Source organism: Meleagris gallopavo, chromosome 1 (assembly GCF_905368555.1).
Source record: "Meleagris gallopavo chromosome 1, MGAL_WU_HG_1.1, whole genome shotgun sequence".
Classification (NCBI taxonomy): domain Eukaryota; kingdom Metazoa; phylum Chordata; class Aves; order Galliformes; family Phasianidae; genus Meleagris; species Meleagris gallopavo.
The window spans coordinates 103,191,941-103,213,530 of NC_139404.1; the positions used below are offsets into that span (position 1 = coordinate 103,191,941).

Sequence of the window (21,590 nt, forward strand, 5' to 3'; positions counted from 1 at the left end):
TGGGGCACTCATTAAACACTGATGCTGCAGATACCCATATACGATCTCTTTGTCCAAAGCCTGGGCAATACGAATTTTACCTTTTATCCATTTTTCCATTTTCATATGAAGAATGTTTTGAAAAAAATCAACATTCACCTCCAAGTTTGACCTTGCTCACTTATTTTTAACTGAGAGAATAAGACCCTGGAAATAGTATAATAGGTCAAATAAAGGAAGGAGGTCAACTTACCTGGAATTTATAAGACTCTGATCATTCTTCTCATATAACTGAAGCAGCAGCAGTATCTTCTGATCTAAAAAAAAAAAAAAAAAAAAAAAAAAGCTGAAGTCAGTCATCTATGAAGATGAGGAACAGATCTAGTAGAAGCTACCCTTCCCAAGCTAACATACCTACAGCACTCAGCGTAGCCCCATAGGCTCCCAGCAGCACAGCAAGGTGACTGCTCTCACATACCGAAGGGTCAAGTTTCACAATTGTCAGCAGGATATCCACCAATGCCTCTGAAATAAATGCATGCAAGTTTAAATAGTTTCACGACTACATCAAAGGACGATTACGAGACAATTCAAGGCAAAAAAGGAACACGTTTTGAAGAAGTTTAAAAAGCATTTCCAAGGTGAACAAGCAGATGTTATTGTGAAGCAAGCTTCACAATGTGGCATACCTCCCTGCTGAACTTTTCTATGGACATACATTTGTTACCTTGGAAGAAAAAAAAATGAAGTTCCACACTCTACCCTGCCCTGCCATACTTCCATCCTCTCTCGGGAAAGATTAAGGTAACAGGAGTTGCAAGGAGTAAAGACATCTCAACAACCTTCCCAACAACCTTACTAACAACCTTCCCAAGGCACTCCAGAACATGGAAGCTCACGCTCTAGCTGCAGTAACTTATCAAAATGTTTCTATAGCATACACTTAAAGAGCTGTCTTCACTGCAGAGTCATTTAGCAAGCTACAATAACTCTCTGTCCTGATGTACAAAAGTTATTCACCTTTGTTTCCTGACTAGCTGAGAAACAGATGAGTAAGTGATTAGGTCACTCAAAGTCAAATAGGTTATCTGTAGCAGATTCAAAATCTGAATCCAGATCTCTCTGCTCCCAGTACCTGAAAACACACAGGCTATTTCCCCCAGTATCTACAGGAACGTACCAAAACAATACAGATCATAAAGACATGGGTCTAAATGAATGCACTTAAAACACCATACTTCTTAATTACTAAAGTTAGCTCCAAACAATCCATCCTGCTGCTTTGCAGAAATACATTCAGATAGCAACATACATACAAAATCTATTACTTGTTAGGACCCAATCTGTATTATTCATGGAAGGACAGTGCAAACTTTCATGAGGACTATCAAATATGCATGGAGTAAACTAGCATTCGAGGAAGAGTTTGCAAACAACTTAAGATCTTTTGTACTAACCAGTTCTAAAATGACAGCTTCTGTCACGTATCTCTAAAAGAGCCTGCGTGCACTTCCATGATCTTACTAACAACTTCACAGAAACCAAAAGGATCAATTCAAGACTTCAACAAGATTTAAAAAGGAAAAAAAAAACAACAAAACACACGCACAAATCTGCCTTAACAGAGTTTCAGAAAATGTGAGTGTTTAAAACTGGCAACCACAAAATGAATGTGAACACCTGAATCCAATTAGAGGTCGAATTTAAAACTTAATTCTAACATTCTGGAATTGTTTAATAGCTTTGCAAGTATATGTGGGTGGATCGGTTCATGGATGGATAGAATAGAATGGAAGAAAGACAAAATTACTAAATATAGTTAAAGGGAAGGAAGGAGGAGAAAATATACCTCTTGTCTGGATGTTCGTGCCATCTTCTTCTCTTGACCTCAGCATGGCTGACAAAAATAGAGAGTGGTGCGTGACCATCATGTGAAGTTTGGGGAGCTTGACTAATCTCTGACTAAGTGAGGATTCTTCCTTGTATAATAACTGAATAGCAGTGTTCAGGACCTTCAGAAATGCTTCATCTCTGTAGCGATACCTTTGGAAATAAAGATCACAAAACAGTCACGGAATGTCTCTCCCTCAGCCATTCTGCTTTAATTGCTTTTATGCAATAAATATAACTTAATTATCAAAAGGAAAGAGGATTGGACACAGTCACACTTGTAGCTGCAATGAACTTGACAAAGGATGAGAATTTCTCCTACTAACCCATCAGACAGCAGCCCTTCATATTAATGCTTTTACCTCCACAGAAACTATGATTATCCTGAACTACCGACTTCCTTTGATTTCTTTTCTGTAAGTGATTCACATTAACAGTGAAAGATTTATTTTCATACTAATAGTATGTAAGAAATGCCTTAAATGAAAAGGAGCATAAAGAAGCATGAGGCTTTTTTATGGCAGTCAAGAAGCAGGTGGTCCAACTATCCAGTTAGCTGTGCTATTCAGTCTAGCACAAAATCCCAGTGTTCAGACTTCAATGAAAACAGCTCATCCTGAGAAGCAAAGAACACCATCAAATTTAAGTGAGTTGAAGGGAGACAGAATATAACCAGGGTGCAGGACAAGGCCATGTGAACTGAACAGCATCTCTGGTGCATCTCAGAGTTACTTACTTTAGCCCCGTCTTCACAAGGCTGTACCAGTCATCTGGGTCCACTTCTTCAACTAAGCTCTGTGCATGTAGTAAGCAGAAAGAGATGTTTGTTTAGTATATAACATTTCTACAGATCACGACCAGCAATTTCTGTTCCATAGACCCATTAAAAACACACAAGCCAAGCACATGAGACAATTAAAGGACAACAGGAAAGAAAACTCTTAAGACACAATAATCCTACCTCCTGATTCAAATGAAACTGCAAGTATTGTTTTGTGGGTCTGGGAATTGAGGAAGCACATGGGCTGTATGCAATTAAAAAGCCAGCTGGTCACTAAGCATCCAAAAAAACAACCAGAAGCAAAACAAGCAACAACTATCAAAGATAACTCATGAGGCTCCCAGAGTTTGAAAGGATTACAGTGCTGGCAAGTCAAAGTAAGAGGCTGTTACTCAGGTACTAGAAGATCTTCATGTACTTACAGAGTGCTTAACTGCATGTGACAAACGGGTATTACAGCTGGATGAGCTGGCTGTACAGTACTGTTCTTTAATAAAATTTACCTTTCCTATAGTACTATAGACCACAACATAAACAATCAGTTTTCAGAAGGCTCAGAACTGCATATGCCAGCAGTCCTAGCAATGCTAAGTGTTAACCTCATCAGGTCTGTACAATCAAGATTAATGTTATGAGATGGTCTCTCAGTCCTGCAAGACTCCAGTCTGCACAATCAGGTCCTAAGAGAGAACCTCACAAAAAGCCAGCAAGAGATCAAATGCAACCACTGCTTGAAGAGAACTCCAATTTTTTTGTATCCTTTATGGATTTGCTTATCCTACACAAGTAAAAAAAAAAAAAAAGCAAAACAGAGAGGGAATGATCCAGCAGGTGTATTTTGTGACCAAATTCAACTGGATTTCTGCCACCTTCTTCTGAGGATGCGGCAGGTGGGTCTTGCCAGAAGCATCTCTATGTTGTCACTTTTGTTTTTGAAGTAATAACATCCATCAGCAAAAACATCCAAACTTTTGATTTTTAAATCTTAAACACCTTGAACACTGGTTTTCAAAAAGCACTGTTGGTAGAAAGCTATCAACAACAACTCAAAACTGTTTTTTATCAAGGAGTGGAAATACAAAATTAACTTTGTAAAAAGCTGTTAAGAGCCCTCAGAAGCCTTAAGTTAATTTTTTTGTTTTATAAGTCCAACTTGCATTTACCCAAGACACAAATACAAAAGCACAATCACACATATCCATACAGTCACAATCTTGGATGCTAGCAACGGACATTAAAAAGAAGTCTCACCAGTAATTCTTCTAGCCTCAGTAGCAGTGGCCTCTCCACATCTTGCTTGCTTTCATCTTTACTGCTGCTGTACATGACAACTAATCCTTTCATGCAGGCTGATAACAGGCTTCTCCTCCAGGAATGCAGCTCTTCGGAGTTTTCAAGCACTCTAGAGATGGCATCTGCTACTGTCCAACTGCAGAAATATGTATTAAAAATGTGACATCAAGTTTTGTGTGTAGCCTAAAGCTGCGCAGCTGCCAAGCTTAAAGCAACAGATTCTCTGAAGATGGCATTACTGCTCATAATATTTCCATTCATGTGTATCTATCACAATGCTTTATGAATCAAACTTTGCCATAGAACAGGGAAACAGAACTGCCTACCTCTCATTATTTCCTGCTTTCTCAAGAGCAGCAGGGAGCTGGTCCATAAGCTTTCGCAGCCCTTTGCTTTGTGAAGATGGCAATAGCTTTGAAAGAACTTGCAACTTCACAGTGACCTCACGCGATGCTTCTGAGTCTTGAAGTACACCAGAGATCTCTTTCCACAGAGCCTTTCTCAGGACAGGTAGAACAGCTGAGACAACTGGAGGGAGAAAGCAGAGGGCATCAGTTTCACCAAAAGTGTTAAGCAACGACTGATGTAATTAGAAAAATTCCAAACCACTTCTCTAATTAAGCCCCAGCTTACTTAGTTTCTAACCATTATGCTACAGTTGCTGCTAAACTGCTACAGAGGAGTGCACTCTGCTCCTTTAACATCATTAGCAAGTATTTAGCAAATGTACCAGAAAACCATTTGCTACGCAAATAATCAGACGTGGAAAAATAATGCAGACATTCAAAAGAGGGACAACTACGTGATAAAAAAAACCTTGTCCTTGATTATGAGGAACAAGGAAATCCTTACCAGTTCTCTGACCATGGACTCAAGGGAATTGCACTCTCACATCAGCAGATAGCTAGCATGTACCTTATAAACCAAGTCAGCTTGCCAGCAGTTTCCTCTTCTAGCGTTCAAGCACAATATCATCAGTTGAATGAGGTGCCAGAAGGAGGCTTAGTTCTTATCCTCTACTGATGAGGTCTTTTCACTATTTGAACTTCCCCTATGCAGAACTAGTTTTCCTCACCAACAGCTACAGTCAGCCAGATTCTGTTGTTATTCACATTTCTATACAATAAGAGAAATTAATCTAATACGATCCTACCAATCTGAATCCTAAGTCAGTTATGTTGGTTGAAAAAATTTTGCCAATTTAATACTGCTGTTGGTTTGGAAAGTTTTGGATTGTATGCCAGTTTAGGAAGGCAGCAAATCAGAGATTTATTTTAGCACAACATTTTCAATTCTTACATCTGTCAAAGCAGATGATTAGATTCCAGAAAACCATATGGCAATGTTGTTCCATTCAGTGTTCTATAGACATCCAAGAAACATTAAGCTAACTAGATAAGCATGAGCATAGATTTTCAAGTATGCTAAGTAGCAAGGGTTTCAGAAGAGAAAAATCAGGCATCAGCCACCACAGAAGTACTTCATAAAGGCTTCAGTCTAACATCCAAGTTTCACCTTTTCTATTGCAAAGATACTTTAAAAAAAGACTCATTAGAAGTTAATAAGAGAACTTTTATGAGCTCTACTTATTGAGCAGAGGATCCAAGATTTTTAGACCAGAGAATTTGGCCTTCTGAATCAAAACAGGGATCAGCTGTGGCTCTACCTGTGGAAGGTCGGGTGAAATCATACTGGTCTCTGCACTGCAAATACACGTTAATGAGCGGAAGAAATCTCTCCATGTTTTTTCTGAGGCATTTCTCAATGGAACAGCTTAGACACCACAGCTCGAACTGCAGCAGGTGAGTCCTACAGTGCTTTATCAGCATGCTTACAATGGCAAGGGAAGTTTCTGACCCCTGGTTAAGGCAGTAAACTTGCACCTCCACACTGACCGCGTGTGCAAATACTGGCTCACTTTGGAGAGCCTGAAGGAAAACTTTTTCCAAATCTTCACTGGCTGATGCTGACATCAATATCCCCAAAGCTTTAATGTGCTCTGTGGACAGCAGTTCTCCTTGTTGGGGCTGTCTTTGGTAGCTGTCTTTGAGGAGCTGCACCAAAATCTGTCCATACAAGCTCAACCGTTTTCCTTTTTTAGGGGATTTTTCAGATTTTTGAGTAGTCAAGCTCATCTCAGGAAGTCGCAGCATGGTTAAAGTGATCTCTTTCAACTGAGCTGCAGACATGTATGCATGCAGTTCTTGAAGAGCCTCTAGCTGGTGAGACCTCTTAGGAGAGACCTGGCTTCCTCCTTTTCCAACAGCCCGTAGCTCTTTCAAGACACTTTTTATGATAGCTTCAAAATACTTCAATAACACATGTATATGATTCATGCTCTGCAACATAGGGGCACTTGTTTTCAGCAGCTGGAGCACACCAGAATTGACATGAGCTGACAGAAGCTTCACAGTGACAGGATTTAAACTGTGCTGGGGAAGAGAACGTTGTTCTAAAGCCAGGAACCAACTCTCCAGCGTCGGATGTTTGAAAATCAGCATAAACATATCTTCTAGGGTCTGTAATAAATAGTTGTAACAATATCACTGAATGGATAATTATAGATTGGAAAAAAATTATTTATCTATCTTCTGGAGCATGTTTATTATAATTAGTGAACATGAAATTGGCTATTAACCCATCAGAGGATAAAAAAAATTAACAGGGTACAAACATAGATGTTGACAGAATACTAATAATATGATGTGGAAGACACCAAGCATTTTCCACAACAAAGCACATTTTCAAGGGGAAACTGTATATTCTTGGATTCTTCAATGTAACTCGATTCTAATCCCTAATAATCCACACAACAAATCAAAGGAGGGAAAAAATTCACTCCACTGACTATCTAATGTTGATAACTAGCCTTAACACATGGCTTTGGAAAATAGCCTCTTCAAAGCTGTGTGGTCCTTGTCATGACCTCTCCTCACTATATTCCAACTCAGGGGTGAGACTGTGGATGCTGCAGCTTGTTTGCATCTCCAGCCAGCAGTTTCAAAATTACTGAACTGCATACTCAAAGTGCCTTCTCCCAGCTGCAAACAGCATCTTTCTGCATCAACCTGCTGCCATGTAGCACACTTTAATCCTAAGTGCAATTCCAGAAATCCTCACGACTTCCAAAATAACAGTGCTCACAAAGCCTGATGCTGGCTATTTTCTTTATGCTCTGTCATAATTAACCAATTCCATGCTTTGGTGAATTGCTGATAACATGTCAACAAAATCTGTGCTCAACAATCATTCACTTCTCAGACAAATTCCTTTACTAAGGGCTTCAACAAAAAAAAAAAAACCTTACAGATATTTCCCTGTTCTTTACAATAACTCAGAACAAAGTTCATTACCAGGTAAACTTCTAGCTGGTGTTTCAGGGGATTCTGTACCTTGTCGTTTAAAGACTCCTCTGTAATCAGAGACTCTTCATCCATAAAGAGATCCGATTCAGTCTGATGCTTTTCTTGTTTCTGTCGATTATCCAACTCTATCTGATTTCCCCGGCACAACAAGCTGTTCAGCAGGTCCACAAAGAGGTCAACAAGGTGAGGACCTGCAGTTTTACTAAGCTGTGAAAACACAGACACTTTGAAAATTGAGAAAAGAGGAGGATGGGGACAGAAAGATAATTATCCAACAGTAGCAGAGTAAGTTAGGAACTTCCTGGATTACAACCTTCCTAGGGGAAGGAATTACTCCTCACTGTAGAAATCTGGTTCAAAGAAAAGTCTCAGGGTGCCAAACAAATATTTTTAGATTTTCATCTATGGTGTGACTTTCAATATAACATGTGCCAATGACTTTCACTCTCCAGAAAGGCTTCTTACAGAAACCCATGAGCCAGCTTAAAATCTGGAGTTTATTTGCTCTGCACACAGATCAGTAAGGCAATCCATGCAAAAAAAATGAAAGCCTCCTCAACAATTAGAAGGTTAGGATTTGTTTACAGATTATCTGCAAGTTTGTCTGGCCTCTCAGCCTCAGTGAGAGCTGAAAAAGGTGCAGAACTGGATCCTAAAGGTTTAACAGCCAAGTCTATTGTATTTGTAGCATGAAAATGAAACAAAGCCACAATGTCAACACAACATTGCTCTTACACTGCCAAAGTTCTCCACTGTGGATTTCAGGTACAGCAATACATGCTTCACCCCTAACAAAAGTTGTTCAGATGGGAGCTGGCAAGCCAGGTCTCTCAGTTTTGTCTGGATATCATCTTCCAGTAAGGTACTGCTTCCTCTTGCATAGGCATTCTTTAGCAAAGTTGTAAACACAGTATCCAGGGCCACAGCAGTTTCTTTGCATTTCTCTTTGCGTTTTTTGAACTGTTTAAAAAACAAAAAACACAACAACCATATAAGAGAAAATTAAAGATTAGTATCACCTAAAGTTTCTTTAGCTACCTATACGTGGTATCGTGGACTGACATTCCAGGGACACGCCTCTGCAGGCCTGCTGTCAACACCTTGTTAAAGGCTTTTCCATGGGGTACCTGCACATGGTCACTGTTGGATAACAAAAACACAGCATCCCCCAAGCATGGCTGGTCCATGCATTCCAAACCCACACCTGGGTGAATTCCAGACACTGTTATAATGGCTTCTCTGGCCTGCATCACTAACATAGTGCTACACTGTGCCTGGTGAGGAAATTGTAATCTTTGGTGACTGGGTAGGACTCCTGCTCTGACTTCAGCCACAGCAGAAACCTCTCTTATTTTTAGAGAAATGCCCTTAGAAACATTTGTGTCCCTTGATGAGATCAAGGAAGACATAAGCTGAACGTAAATCTACTTTCCGAAGGAAACCTAGCTTTCATACACTGTCAGCTTTTTAGCAACAATGATTCAAGCATTCAAGTGAATTCAGGTATAGCATACCACAGGTTCCTGAGCTTGCTGAGGTATCCAGAGATTATAATACTGGTTAAATTGGTAGAGCTGAGGATACTTAGAAACCTTCAGTGACTGCAGATCTTTATCATAGAGCTGGAACATCAAGCAGAGGGCAAGGGCATCTCTCTGAGAGTGTAGAAGATCAGTGAAAACACCAACGAGATACTCTATGATGTGTGCTCCTAGAAAACCAGAATAAAAAAAAAAAAAAAAAAAGACACTGCTGTTGATAAAATTTGTGTAAGCACACACACTGAGGCAACCTCTCCAGGGTTAGGAGAGAAGGACAGAAGTATCTCACATAAGCTTTAATCCCTCTCTTGAGTGAGGAACACCATGGATGTACCTCCTCCTGCTTGTAATAGTAATAATAAAATGCCCTGTGGAGTTCACTAAGTAAGACTTCCATTCTCCATATAAAAACAAACAAACAAATTTTGTACCTGTTTCATTTTCAGTCTGAAGCAGCAGTTTATTCCTGGCTTCTAATGCAGCAGGGACAACAGCACTGAATGGAAATGTTTGAATAACAGTGTCTTCATTTAAAGTGAACCCAATTTCTTCATCTAAGCCATCACTGCCCTCAACTAGGACATCTACCATATCAAGGACATCTGTTGAGAGCAGAAAAAGTATAAATAAGATTCAGACTAACTAGAAACCAAAGGAGGTAGAATTCAACACTCCAAGAATGAGGCAGTTTCTGAATTCCCAAAGCAGAAAAAGGGATGAAAACACATTTGTCCAGCAAAATAAATAAATAAATAAATAAATAAATAAATAAATAAATAGAAATCACTCATAGTGTATTCAGTTTCAGTTTGTCTTTCAACACAGCTAATAGAAGTAAGGAAAAAGGAGAGAAGAGATCATCACCTGTTGCTACCATGATGGCATGACGATCACAGTGACAGGAAACACAAAAGCAGAAAGGAAGCAGCTACTGACTCATCAGAAGAACAGCATGGGTAGCCCTTGAAGAGCTTCTCAGTTTTGTATAGATACAGTACCTTGGTCAAGAAAAGCTCAAAAGACAGCTTTAAAATTTGAAGAATAGTATTACAGTGCACTCTGAGACTGATATTAAGTCTCTGTAATGCAGCCAACTCAAGGCATCATATCAACCTAGTGCTGATGGCTGAATGACCTCAATTATCTTATATTTATGTACTGCAAATTCCTACATATAGACTGTTACAGCAGAATAGCTAGCACATGACAAGTCTTCTAGTGTCCATCTGTGGAATTTTCACTGTGCCAGCAATAGGACTGTGACTGGTCCCAGAAAGCAGGAGCAGCAAAATTCCAGCTGTGAGCTTGTTAGTAAGGTTCCCTGCACAGCGCAAGCCCTTAACTCATGGATGAACGGAGACGAGCAGCCCCATGGGAAGAGATATTAATACACTCAGAAAATGCTGGTGCAAGATCCTGATGCGAGACCTTAAATACTGCTGAAACAGCTTAACTGCATCAGAAATTATTTCTTTGGGCAAAGAGGTAACTTTGTAATTCAAAGTTCTGCTTTTGATACTAGCCACACCTGGAAGGCTGAATCCCGAAGATTATTACTTATGCAGGACTTCTACAGTTATCAGTCTTTAGTTAGCCTGATTAAGGCTAGAAGATCTAGACCAACGTCTTGGAGTACGCTGTAATTGAAAGAGTTACCACATACCATCAATGTGAGAGATGGGGATGCTGACATTATCGGAGTCCTGTTTAAACATGTTAACTTGGAGCATACTCGCCTCCTGAACAAGGTCTGCTGCTTTATCTGTATATGGATAGGGATTTGTCACCAGTTTCAACAGGATCTGTTAATAAAGAGAGAGAAACATAAGCACACAGGCTTAGTCCACAAAAATGAAGTCTTGTTAAGAAAAACTATGGGTTAAAAGTGCTTGAAAGGTCAACTGCCATGTGCTTCTGCAGGCATCTGCCTGTGATTATCACTGTACGTGGGACACTGTGCCTGATGGAAAAAGAAATACCCGTTTCAATTTTGCAATTGAAGTACCACAGTCTGAGTCCCTGGGGAAATTGTAATGAAAAGGAAGCTCTGGGCATTTAACATCCTGAAAAGTAAACAGGAAACATCAACTTTTGTTTTTGTAAAATTGTAAAAGATTACAATTTACTTAGGTCTGATAATTTTGACAGATAGCATTTACACAGAAAAGAACAGATAAGAGTTATTCCCCCCCAATCATTGTTGATACTCTCCTATCAGCAATGCTGTAATAACAACTTATTTTTCTCAGTTTAACTTTCCTCCAAACCTTTTCAGTCTCCTCCCACCTAAAACAACAAATATGCCAGCTCTGTATAAGGAATCAAAACCACTGCCTTTCTCAGAATCCATACACCAGTCTCTGAGAGATTTCTCAGCAACAGCAAGAGAATAATTAGTTTCCATTAATGCTATTCTCAGCATTGTTTATCCAGCTAATTTGAACAGTTGTTACCCTTTCCAAAAATTGAATCACTGCTTCCTTTTTGTCTTCTTTTGTATTATCTAAGTGTTCCAGCCAAATTGAAAGTTCCTTCCATGTGTACTCAAACACTCCGCTGTCATGTAAAACCTGTCCAGAAAAACAGAGGGGAGTGAAAAAAAAATAAACGAATAAGTACAGATCCTTTTGTATAGCAACTTCATGTTTTCTTCACACACAAAACCAACTAAGGTCAAGGTTTTCTGGACACAGAGCATTCGTTGCCTCCACCTTAGTAAATCTTGTTCTTGCTATTTCAGGAGAGTCAGCTAAGGGGGTTGTACTTCCCCAAGGCCACGCAGTGGCATTACAGCAAGTTAAAAATAAAAATTAAAAAAAAAAAAAAAAAAAAAAAAAAAAAAAAAAAAAAAGGACTGACTCATAAAAACAGCCTGTTGAGAATGGCTTGAAAACTACTGATGTAATTAAATGAAAAATCACTGTTAAATTAAACCAAAATCAGCCTACATATGCTTCAAAGAGTTGCACAGATACAAAAATAGAAGGAAAATGAACTGCAGGCCAGGCCCACTTTTACACATAAGAATAAACATAGTCATAGGTGGGATGGATGGGGAAGTAAACAATTTTCCACAACATCAACAGTTAGAAAATTTTTGCTCACTTTTATCGTATCTAATTGAGGCCCTTACCTGAGACACTTAAATTAGAAACTCAGTGACCCTACATTTCCTCTGAGAGAAAGGAAAGAGGAGGAATGGATGTCCAAAGAACAACCCAGATGGCAGACCATTTGAACGGTGCAATGGTGACACTGCCTGTCCCCCAACCTCAGCAACAGATGAAACCTTGGCCACTTTCCTAACCCCAGCACCTACACTTGAATGCCTCAACTTATGTGGGATGAATTCATGCCTTTGTTCCTCTCCTTACTCAAAACACAAAGAAAGCTATCAGAGCTCATTTGCTCAATATTTACTCTGTGTATGATAACACTACTGCTTACTTGAAACTGTCAGGATAATTCATTTAATGAAGAAAAAAAGGTCCATCTTTAAATAATTCACTATTTTTGGCAGTGTCTCAAAATAGAAATACACTTGCAGCTTTCATGGAAACAGGCAGGAACAGAACGTGAAATCCAAAAATATGCCTTCTGATTGTAGGGCACAGTGTTGAAAAATAAGCAAAACACACTCATTAGCATCTATTTTTAGCAGTCTTTCTGCTGATATAACTGCCCTAACTTCACTGCTTCTGTCTTCTCTTCAGAGAAAATGAAATGGACTGAAAATAAAAGAGGAAAAAAGAATGAGTCAGGCAACCCACGTCTCCACTTGGCAGAAGAACCCAAATACACTAGAAAAACTGCACTGGGTAGATTTTGATTGAGATATTCATTACTGTGAGACAAAGTTAACCTGCCTTTAATCTCATGCAGCATTCAAGGACAACTATAAACCTAATTCAACCAGCGTAACTTTAGGTTAGCGGACTGGACATAACATTTGCACCTTCAGATTGAAGTTAGATGCCAAATTTAAATGCCAAAGTTGTCTACACAAACTTGTATGCCGCTAGAGCTATGGGATACTGCACAAGGAGCCCTAGTCAGAGCCTAGAACACTTCTATGTCTGTCCTTGGAGGTAAAGGAGGGTGTCATGTTAGATTTATTTTTAACGTAGGTTTGTCTCTATTTAGATAACTAAAAGATGTTCAGTTTAAAAAATATGCTGAAAACAGCTCCTGCTGCCTTGTTGAGATTTGTAGTTGAGGAGCATTTCTGAGAAGTCAGATCCTTCTTAAATGCACCAAAGTAGATTTTAATTCAAATTAAGACAAAAGCATTCCTTGTATCAGAGCTTCTGCCTAAATGCAACACAGGTGATTTTCCAAGGACAGGGTGAACTAGCTATGTATAAGGATTTAGGAAGAAGGACAAAGTATAGATTAAATAAAATCAGGATAAAAAGAACAAAACTGCTCTTTGTTTGATCAAGTGACCATTGCAGATACAAACTATATCATTTCATCAAAGCAGAACATTTAATAGAGCCTAGGTGGTGAGGAAACATTGAAGACATTTTTCCTACTATTTTATCAATTGTTGTGAATTCAGTTGATAGCATTTATTCCCACCAAGTATTTAGCTAACAGGTAGTAAGCTTACGGCAATTTCCAAGAACAGTCACAGAAAGCAGAAAGAAGTCTCTATTAGCCAGAGAAGTATAATGAAGGTTTAAGAAAGGGTTTTTGGAATCCTGAAATTTCAGACCAATGGAATACAGTAAACATCTTGATATTTCAGATCAAACACTTACCTTGATGATCAGTTTTTTCGTTGAAATTTTCAGATAAGAATGGTTACTTGTAACAAACATTTTCATCAGTAAATAAAATACTGATTTTTCACTAGCTATCTTCTCTGTGTCAGAGACATCCTAAAAGAGAAAAAATTAAAACTCCTCAGCAACGCTGTACCAAATTACATTGCACTGAAGCATACATGTAGAAAAAGTATATCATTTTACAGACATACCCAAAAATACCAAGGCCAAAAATTAATGGGATGACTGCATTCAATGAACAAAAAAGATAGCTATGATGGGTTTTTCTGGTAAACCAAAATACTAGAATGCCAAAGCCAGAAGAAAATACTTCAGCTTTTTGACTGTTTCTAGAATTTTTCACTGCTTGTTCTTCACTCTCCTTGCTTCTCCTTTATGACCAATTAGATAAGGACAGAAAATCTCTAACAAGGCAGGATTGCAGTCACAATATTCAACGGTTCCTCTGCTTCCTCTCAAAGCTAGGCTCTTTCCTTTCTCCAGACATCTAAAGCAGGCTCTCCCAAGCTCTTCAATTTTACAGGTCTACAGTAAAGAACAGGGCCCTGAAATTTCTATTAATTACAGAGAAAGGGGACAGCTTTATTCAATGTCAGAATCATCACTGGGAATAAGAGGAATGTCTCCCCACATCGGTTCATTTCCTTGATCTGAATTCTCAGGCTTTCTTAACAAGTAGAAACAAGAAAATTCTCTCTCTTGCTTTCAACAAGAGCTGAAGAAACCCTGTTCAGTCCTCCTTATGAAGACAAGTTACTGTAATTGCATAAAAATGTTTCAGCTCAGAAAAAAATCTTTAGTAACGCTCATACTAATTGTAATCGCTACCTGTTTAAAAGCATCACCATCTAAGAACTGGACTGGGACTGATTTAAAAGCAAGCAGTGATAGAATTGATGACAATGGGCTAACAAGTGCATAAAACCCTTTAAAGTTTCTTACCTGTACTCTGAACCAGGCAAATTTATTTGCAGGAAGCTCCAAAGCTACTTTCAGTACATGATACTGCAGAACATGGGGGACCTCCTCTCGGAAGCCCTGCTCGGTGACAATACCTGAGGTTTGAAGGCAACATAATTAACTTTACTTCTGAGTATCTTACCGAGATCATCAGGAACAGTCATCATCTAGGGCTTCAAAAACATCACTGCAATAAGCAAGCAATTTAAAAATTTCCAGATGATGAGACCTACGCACACACGCAAACACAAAATGTCCGGCCTATCTAAAGCTGAAACCCAGCAGGGATTGCCTGCCTCCTTCTATCTCCAGCACAATCTATTGCTGTTGCATGGAAACACATAATCTCTTCTACCAGTCTCAGCTGCTCTAAAAAGTCTGTGACCTATAGGACATCAAGACAACGGATGAATTAGAGATCAAAATACAGCATTTAATTAAGATTTGTTATTGACTTATGTTGTTTATTACAGGTCACAGAACCCTACATTCATGTCTCTTCCTACGCTTCTTTAGTCACTGCTCACAAAGACCACAACAGCATAGCCTCAGAACTATTCACCTTAAAGGTCAGAAAGTCATGCAGAGACCCCTGCAGCATGCTCCAAAAGCTGACCTGCCCGCACTTAAACTGCACTCTGAGATCAGCTGTACAAAGCTTTGGTGTCAGTGTGCTTTTCATCATCTGTATTGCATCTTCGTGGTCCACATTAGAAAGAGACAATCGATTTTAAAAGCCAGCACCACAGAGTCTAACCAACAGCAAGACAAATAGAATGGTATGAGCTCTTTAAATCACATACTACAAAGTAGAAAACCATGCTGCCTCTGGAATGTATGTTTCAACCAGGGTGAGGGGAAGAAACAATAGAACTCTTAGGCTGGAACCCAAGGGAGGAAAGTTTCAAGGGAGGGAAGTTTAATGATTAATTTACACCACTGACTACTTTATCCTCTTTCATCAAAATGAATATCCAAGCTCCCTTCTGAGAATGATGGCTTATTTTACAGGTTTATTATTTTATTATGTAACAAAACATACCATCAAAGAAATATCTGCCTCATAAAAATATGTTCTGCATTTTGCCCACTTCAAAAAAAATAAATAAATAAAAATAAAAATCAGACCAGATCAAGAAATAATGGAACAAAAAGAATACGTGATGTGGTATGACAGTTCATTTGAGGGGATGTTGTTTTGTTGTTTACTTAAATTCTTTTTCTTCTAACAGACTTTAATTATAGCTTTTAGGTAACTCCCATTCTTATACATTCCAGAACTTGAACAATTGTTTTAGCTTGGTGGCCTATTAGCTTTGCTGGCCCACAGACAGCAACAATGCCCAAACAACAATTTGCTCTTTTCTCCAGTCTCAGTTTTAAATGGCTACATTTATTGTACCATAAAGCAGGACTCGAAGATTTTGCACACAGCCCTTGTGCAAATCCCTTAAATACACAAACACACACAAAGAACACTGTAGTGCAATCTACTACTAAAAACAACTGAAAGTAGCAGAAACAATGAGTGTCAATGCAATGAAGAAATTGAAATGAGTTTCTCACGAAAAACTTTCTCCTTCTGCCCACAAAGTAAATATTCCCTTCTGCTGTAGACTTTACAAGTAGCCAGAGAAAGCAACAAAGTAAAAGAAATACACACCACCTACCTTTCAGCAGCTTGCTAAAATCAAAGTTGCTCCGTGCTACCAAGTGGGGCACAACCTTCTGATAAAGACAGATGACCTGAAGCAATGCAGCTTTCAGAAACAGCGTCTCAGCATCATCTGAACCTAAACCAAGTGTTGTGACAATAATTAGTTTCTCCTTCCTTCACATCAAGAAAGCACAGCGTAGCACCTACATTATCCACTATGGCAATTAGTAATTGTTTACTAATTGTAAATATCATTACTGATTATGCTAATTACTATTTCCAATAGATGTGCCTACAAACTGATCAGTTACCTTCTTACTAACAAGAAACAAAAAAAGTCCAAAACTCTACTCATTATGGAATCCTATTTCTTTTCCCAGTATTCCTGTTTGAATGTCTTTTAAATTAAATCTGCTTATTCAGTGCTCATTTTTAAGTAGATTCTGAAATGCTTACACATTTGACAGCCTCACCATTTTAATTATGTCTACAAGAACCCAGTCAGTGCCACTACTGATCATTTGAAAGTGAAAAACAGGAAGAAAAAAAGCGAGGGGAGGGATGGTCCAGCTGCTGTTTTGGGGGACACTATTTTTACATAATGTCAAGGTTTAAGTGAGGTAGGGTACAAGCCATACACTAATTTATTAGTTCAATTAGAGGTTTCTTCCTCTTCTTTCCCTCTTTCAAAATAATGCTTTCTCAAAGTGTCCTCTCAACAAAAGGACGACAGCAAATACTTTTATGAAAGAAAGACCAAACCCTACTAAGGCAGCCATTTACATCTTGAGAGAAGTTATTTCAGTAGTTAAGTATTCTTTTAGTTCATAATGCAAGGATGCATAAAAGCTATTTGCTATCCAGTCACTAATGAAAGGAAGCAAAATAAATGAAGGGTAGCCACATTTCTTAAAACAATTATTTTTCCTGCTAACTGGCTCTCCCTCAGGGAGTCACGAAGAACTGGACGGATGCCATGCCTAAATGTTGTCACTGTTTGCCCAAGTCTCAACATTCAGAAAAAGTTGCCATAGTGCAAATAAAGCTGCAAATGGTAAGCTGAGGATATTATCATTCTAGCAGGAAGAGAAACTAAAGCTACATTTCTTTAAAAAATGGTTGCTCCACAGTTTTAGCAGGCACTCTACCAGTAAGTAGACTTCCAGTGTCAGCACTGAGGAATAATTTACTGCCAAAATCACAGACAGAAGGACAGACTCTGAAGAATTCTCCGCTACAGAAAGTCTCAGTGTGGAATATGCCCTGTCAAGAGCACAAAGCTGTCTGTAGATTTATTTTCAGTCTTAGTAAACCACTGTAGGCTGCTAGCCAAGCTACAGAAGATGAAAAAAAATTCAGTTTCCTGGAATGGGATTATGAAGTCCTTTAGTAAGTCCTTTAGTCAGGACAATGTTTTGTGAGAATAAAACTGAAGCCTCCAACTCCAGCACTCTGTCCCTCTTCTGGCACTTAGTATTTCCACTCCTCTGCTACACCAACGCAAGCACTTGTACAGCCACAGTAACCAACTGCTCCACAAAGACATTCTCATGGCTAGATAACGTGGCTAAACTGAAATCACTCAAAGTTATTTTTCCAAGCAGAACAGTTTCCCTGCCTGTTTTACTGTGTCACAGCAAAGCACAGGAGGTTTAAGAAAAGGAAGATTCTGTTCAATATGGCAAGTTACGAAGTCCTGCATCTGGAGAAGAACAACCCCAAGTCCCAGGATGATACTGATAGCCACCCAGCTGGAAAGAAGCTTTCCAGAAAAGGACCTGTGGGTACTGCTGGTAGGCACTGGCTCAAAATGGGTCAGTACTATGTCTTTGCCACAAAGAAGGCATACGTTAGGCAAAGTGTTGCCAGCAGGTTGAGGAACTCCTTGTCTGTTCAGAACTGGTGAGGCTACACCTGGAGTGCTTTGGCTACTTCTGAGCTCCCCAAGGCAAAACAGATATGGAGCTACTCAAAACAGGCCAAGAAAGAGCCACAAAATGAACACCTCTCTCATAAAGAAAGGCTGACGGAGCTAGGTCTGTTTTGGCTAGTGAAGAGAAGTATTGTCTCAGGGTACTCTCATCAATGTATATAAATACCTGAAGAGAGGATGCAAAAACAGATGAAGCCAGGCTCTTTTCAGTGGTGCTAAGTGGCAGGGCAAGACACAAAGGATGCAAACTGAAACAGAGCAGGCTATCTGAACCTCAGGAAACAATCTTTCCATGAGGGTGACAGAGCACCAGCAAGGGATGCCCAGTGGTTGTCGAGTCTCCTCCTTGCAGATCTTTAAAAGCTGCCTGCACGTGGGCCTGGGCACCCTGCTCTGGGTGCTCCTGCTCGAGCAGGGGGGTTAGACCAGATAACCTCCAGAGGTCTCCCTAAATCTCAGCCTTTCTGTGATGCTGCAGCAGCAGGGAGACATACTGCTTAGCTTCTTAATAACAATGCCAGCCTTAACATCAGACTGTGTTCTGGGCAACTCTAACAACAGTCAGAATTAAACTGCCTGAAGAACCAGCCAAAGTAAAGCTGAGTAGTAAATGCACAGGACTTTGATGAAGTTGACCATCTTAAATTAGAGGAGGATTTCACAATAACCACGCACGTGTAAGATGTGATGACTTCACCTGTTTTGCCTACCATGTTGTTCAGCAACTTCTGCCGTCTCAGTCATTTCCTCTACAGCGGACACAGCAGTTTCATTCTTTTCCTCTTGTCCATCTTGGTTTTCCTTCCCTTGCTTCAGAAGAGACTGCCAAACAGCTACTATGTTGTTCATGTCTGGTAAAAGCTAGAAGCAAAAGGAGTAAATTGCATTAGCTCGCCTGTATGAGTCAAAGCCACTCCAATGCAAACACTCAAAACCAATCAACGTGACAATTCGCCGCTCTTCGTAAGTCGCAAACTGGCTGATCAACTATGCAATCCAAAAAAAAGATCTGAAACCAAGTAGTCCACTTTCAAATCTACAGAACCTAAGTATATGAGAGAACGTTTTATTGAAAAAGGTTCCTGTAAAAAATTTAGGTTTGTTCTTTCTACCTGATAGTCTATTATCAACCCAAATGCTACCTTGTCTAGTAACTTCTAATTCTGAATGAGCAGCACTGGTTTCAGTTTACTCAAACCAGGGGAATTTGATTCCTGAGTCCAATTGCTCTTGGAACATGTTTGCTGCACAATAACTGCCAATGTTGCATATGTTTGACAATAAAAGGTTATTCATATTTCCATCAGCCAGCTTTGTTAGAAAATGTAGTCCACTATGGCATCAGTTATTAAGACCTTTCAAAGCACAGCTTCCTCCCCTGCTGAAAGATACTATCTCCTCATTCCCAAGCCATAACCACTTAGGGAGAAAGTGCACAGGAGTAGTTACTTGCCACACAATGACTCATATTAGACTTCAATCGTCTTTCCACTTTGTACCTTGCTGATGGCTTCTCTGTACAGCTGTACAAATTCCTGCATCACTGAGAGTGAGTAGATTTCTGACTTTTGCCAAGTCTCTTCATTTAAGCAGTATTCAATATTCTTCAAGGCTCTTTTCAGGACACTTGACACGAGTGATAGTATGCTGTGCTTCACTGCTTTGCTGGGTAACTGAAAGTGCAAAATTGCTTTAATGACTGCATTAATGACACTTCAGTACTTTCTCTTATTGCTTTGAATATGCTCTGTACTCTGAATATATGTAAACAGTTGCTAACAAATGAATTACTTTTTAAATTTCACATTGCAGAAGAGAACCACAGGTTTTCAGATTCCCAGCCCAAACTGTTAATAAGCATTGGAAAAACTGGTGCTTGCAAATATCTACTGGAAATACCTACTGGATACCTACTACCAACAGGTTTTAACCAATGTTCTCATGCTTCCCCACACCAGCTTTATGCTGGAATGGACAATATAAAACACATAACCAACTTAAGAAACTTCTTGGGTGATCACAAACTTTAACAAAATAGCATTAACTAGGACAGAAAAAACACACTAAAAATAAACTGCTCTTACATTTAGCCCTTGGGTGAACATCGTTTTATTGCACACTGCAGGGACTGTTGTTACCATCACCATAGAAAGCAACCTTGGAAGAGGAATAAACTCTGAAGTCTTAAAAGAATTGGAAATCTCTGGCTGAGCCTCATAGATCTGAAATAAAAATGACAATTTAATCAAAATTGACAGTCAGGGAGTTAACAGCTTCTTCTGAGGAACAATTTACAAAAGAGTTTTAACTTTTCAAAAGCAATGACAGCACTAAATGTCAAATTTTACACAAGAACACTAAGGAGCATCCCCCAGACTCCTATTCAACTAAATGAAACATCTGTATATAACTTGCCACCCTACTAAAAGCCACTGCTTTTGCTGATTCTAAGCTAAAGCACAGAGACCAAGGAAGACTTACAACGACAAAAGGTTTTTCTAGTTGAGCTTCTGAAATGCCATATCTTAAAAACTGTATCATCAACATAATGTTTCCTACAGCATCTTACACCAATTCCTTCTTTCCTGGTTTAGCTAAATGTTTATACAGCTTCCTTCTCTGAGAATGGCTTTTTAGCAAGTGACCTTCCAACTCTGTCTACACTCGTTAAAACAACTGAGGCTCTCAATCATTTCATTTTCCTCAGCACCCATAGAAAATAGAATGCATTTCCCCTTCTCTGTTTACTAACTTCAAAATTTAACAGCACCCTGTTGCTTCTTCCCTAACATACCCACAGTAATTGATGGTGTTATTTCAGAGCAATTAAGTCCTTTCTGCTTAAGTCACTTAAAACTTCTTCACTGCTGTTTTAAAACCATTATTTATGAAATTCTGTGTCTGTCTGCCTTTTTAGTGATTTTAATAAACCCTCTTAAAATGCTGTCATTTATAGCTGTGAACATAATTCATCTTCAGATATGTGAGTTCCTTCCAATACAGAACATCCGCCTGTATAACAAAGAACTCCACTCCCTCATCTCCAATTTATTTCCCCACTCATTTCAATGAAATCTTATTACTCCTCACTAAGAAGATTTTTTTCTAAGTTCAAAAATTAAGTTTGCATCTAACATGACTACACACAAGCTGATTGGATCCTGTACTGCAGCAGCACCCAAACTGTAAATAAAGTTTACACAACAGTGGCAGAACATGTAAGGCATTATAATCTCCTTCTGTAACAGCAACAAAGGCAAGTTTCCCAATCAAAGATCCTTTGCTTTTCTCTAGTTTAGGAATATACCAGAACTATTTCAATTTTTGGAGATGGAAAAAAAGAAAAAAAAAAAGAATATTGGAATTGCATTTCTGTGTAGAAACAGTGTGCATGATTCATA

The 21,590-nt window shown here is 39.0% G+C and overlaps 1 protein-coding gene across 2 annotated transcripts in view; it reads right to left on the minus strand.

The window, feature by feature from the left end:
• The window catches only part of URB1 (URB1 ribosome biogenesis factor), a 45,002-nt gene that overhangs the window by 13,792 nt on the left and 9,620 nt on the right, over nt 1–21,590 (minus strand). Inside the window, exons 10-28 of one of the 2 annotated variants that reach the window (XM_085241900.1) lie at nt 20,274–20,411; nt 19,689–19,862; nt 18,900–19,050; nt 16,270–16,392; nt 14,582–14,694; nt 13,613–13,732; nt 11,303–11,419; nt 10,513–10,651; nt 9,281–9,451; nt 8,823–9,019; nt 8,044–8,268; nt 7,336–7,515; nt 5,610–6,462; nt 4,270–4,471; nt 3,902–4,079; nt 2,606–2,664; nt 1,829–2,022; nt 394–504; nt 233–296 (exon numbers count right to left, since the gene is read on the minus strand). In XM_085241900.1, the coding sequence (XP_085098026.1) occupies nt 233–296; nt 394–504; nt 1,829–2,022; nt 2,606–2,664; nt 3,902–4,079; nt 4,270–4,471; nt 5,610–6,462; nt 7,336–7,515; nt 8,044–8,268; nt 8,823–9,019; nt 9,281–9,451; nt 10,513–10,651; nt 11,303–11,419; nt 13,613–13,732; nt 14,582–14,694; nt 16,270–16,392; nt 18,900–19,050; nt 19,689–19,862; nt 20,274–20,411 (3,509 nt within the window). The remainder of the gene's footprint in view (nt 1–232; nt 297–393; nt 505–1,828; nt 2,023–2,605; nt 2,665–3,901; nt 4,080–4,269; nt 4,472–5,609; nt 6,463–7,335; nt 7,516–8,043; nt 8,269–8,822; nt 9,020–9,280; nt 9,452–10,512; nt 10,652–11,302; nt 11,420–13,612; nt 13,733–14,581; nt 14,695–16,269; nt 16,393–18,899; nt 19,051–19,688; nt 19,863–20,273; nt 20,412–21,590) is intronic. The other variant, XM_085241907.1, reaches the window with a different exon arrangement.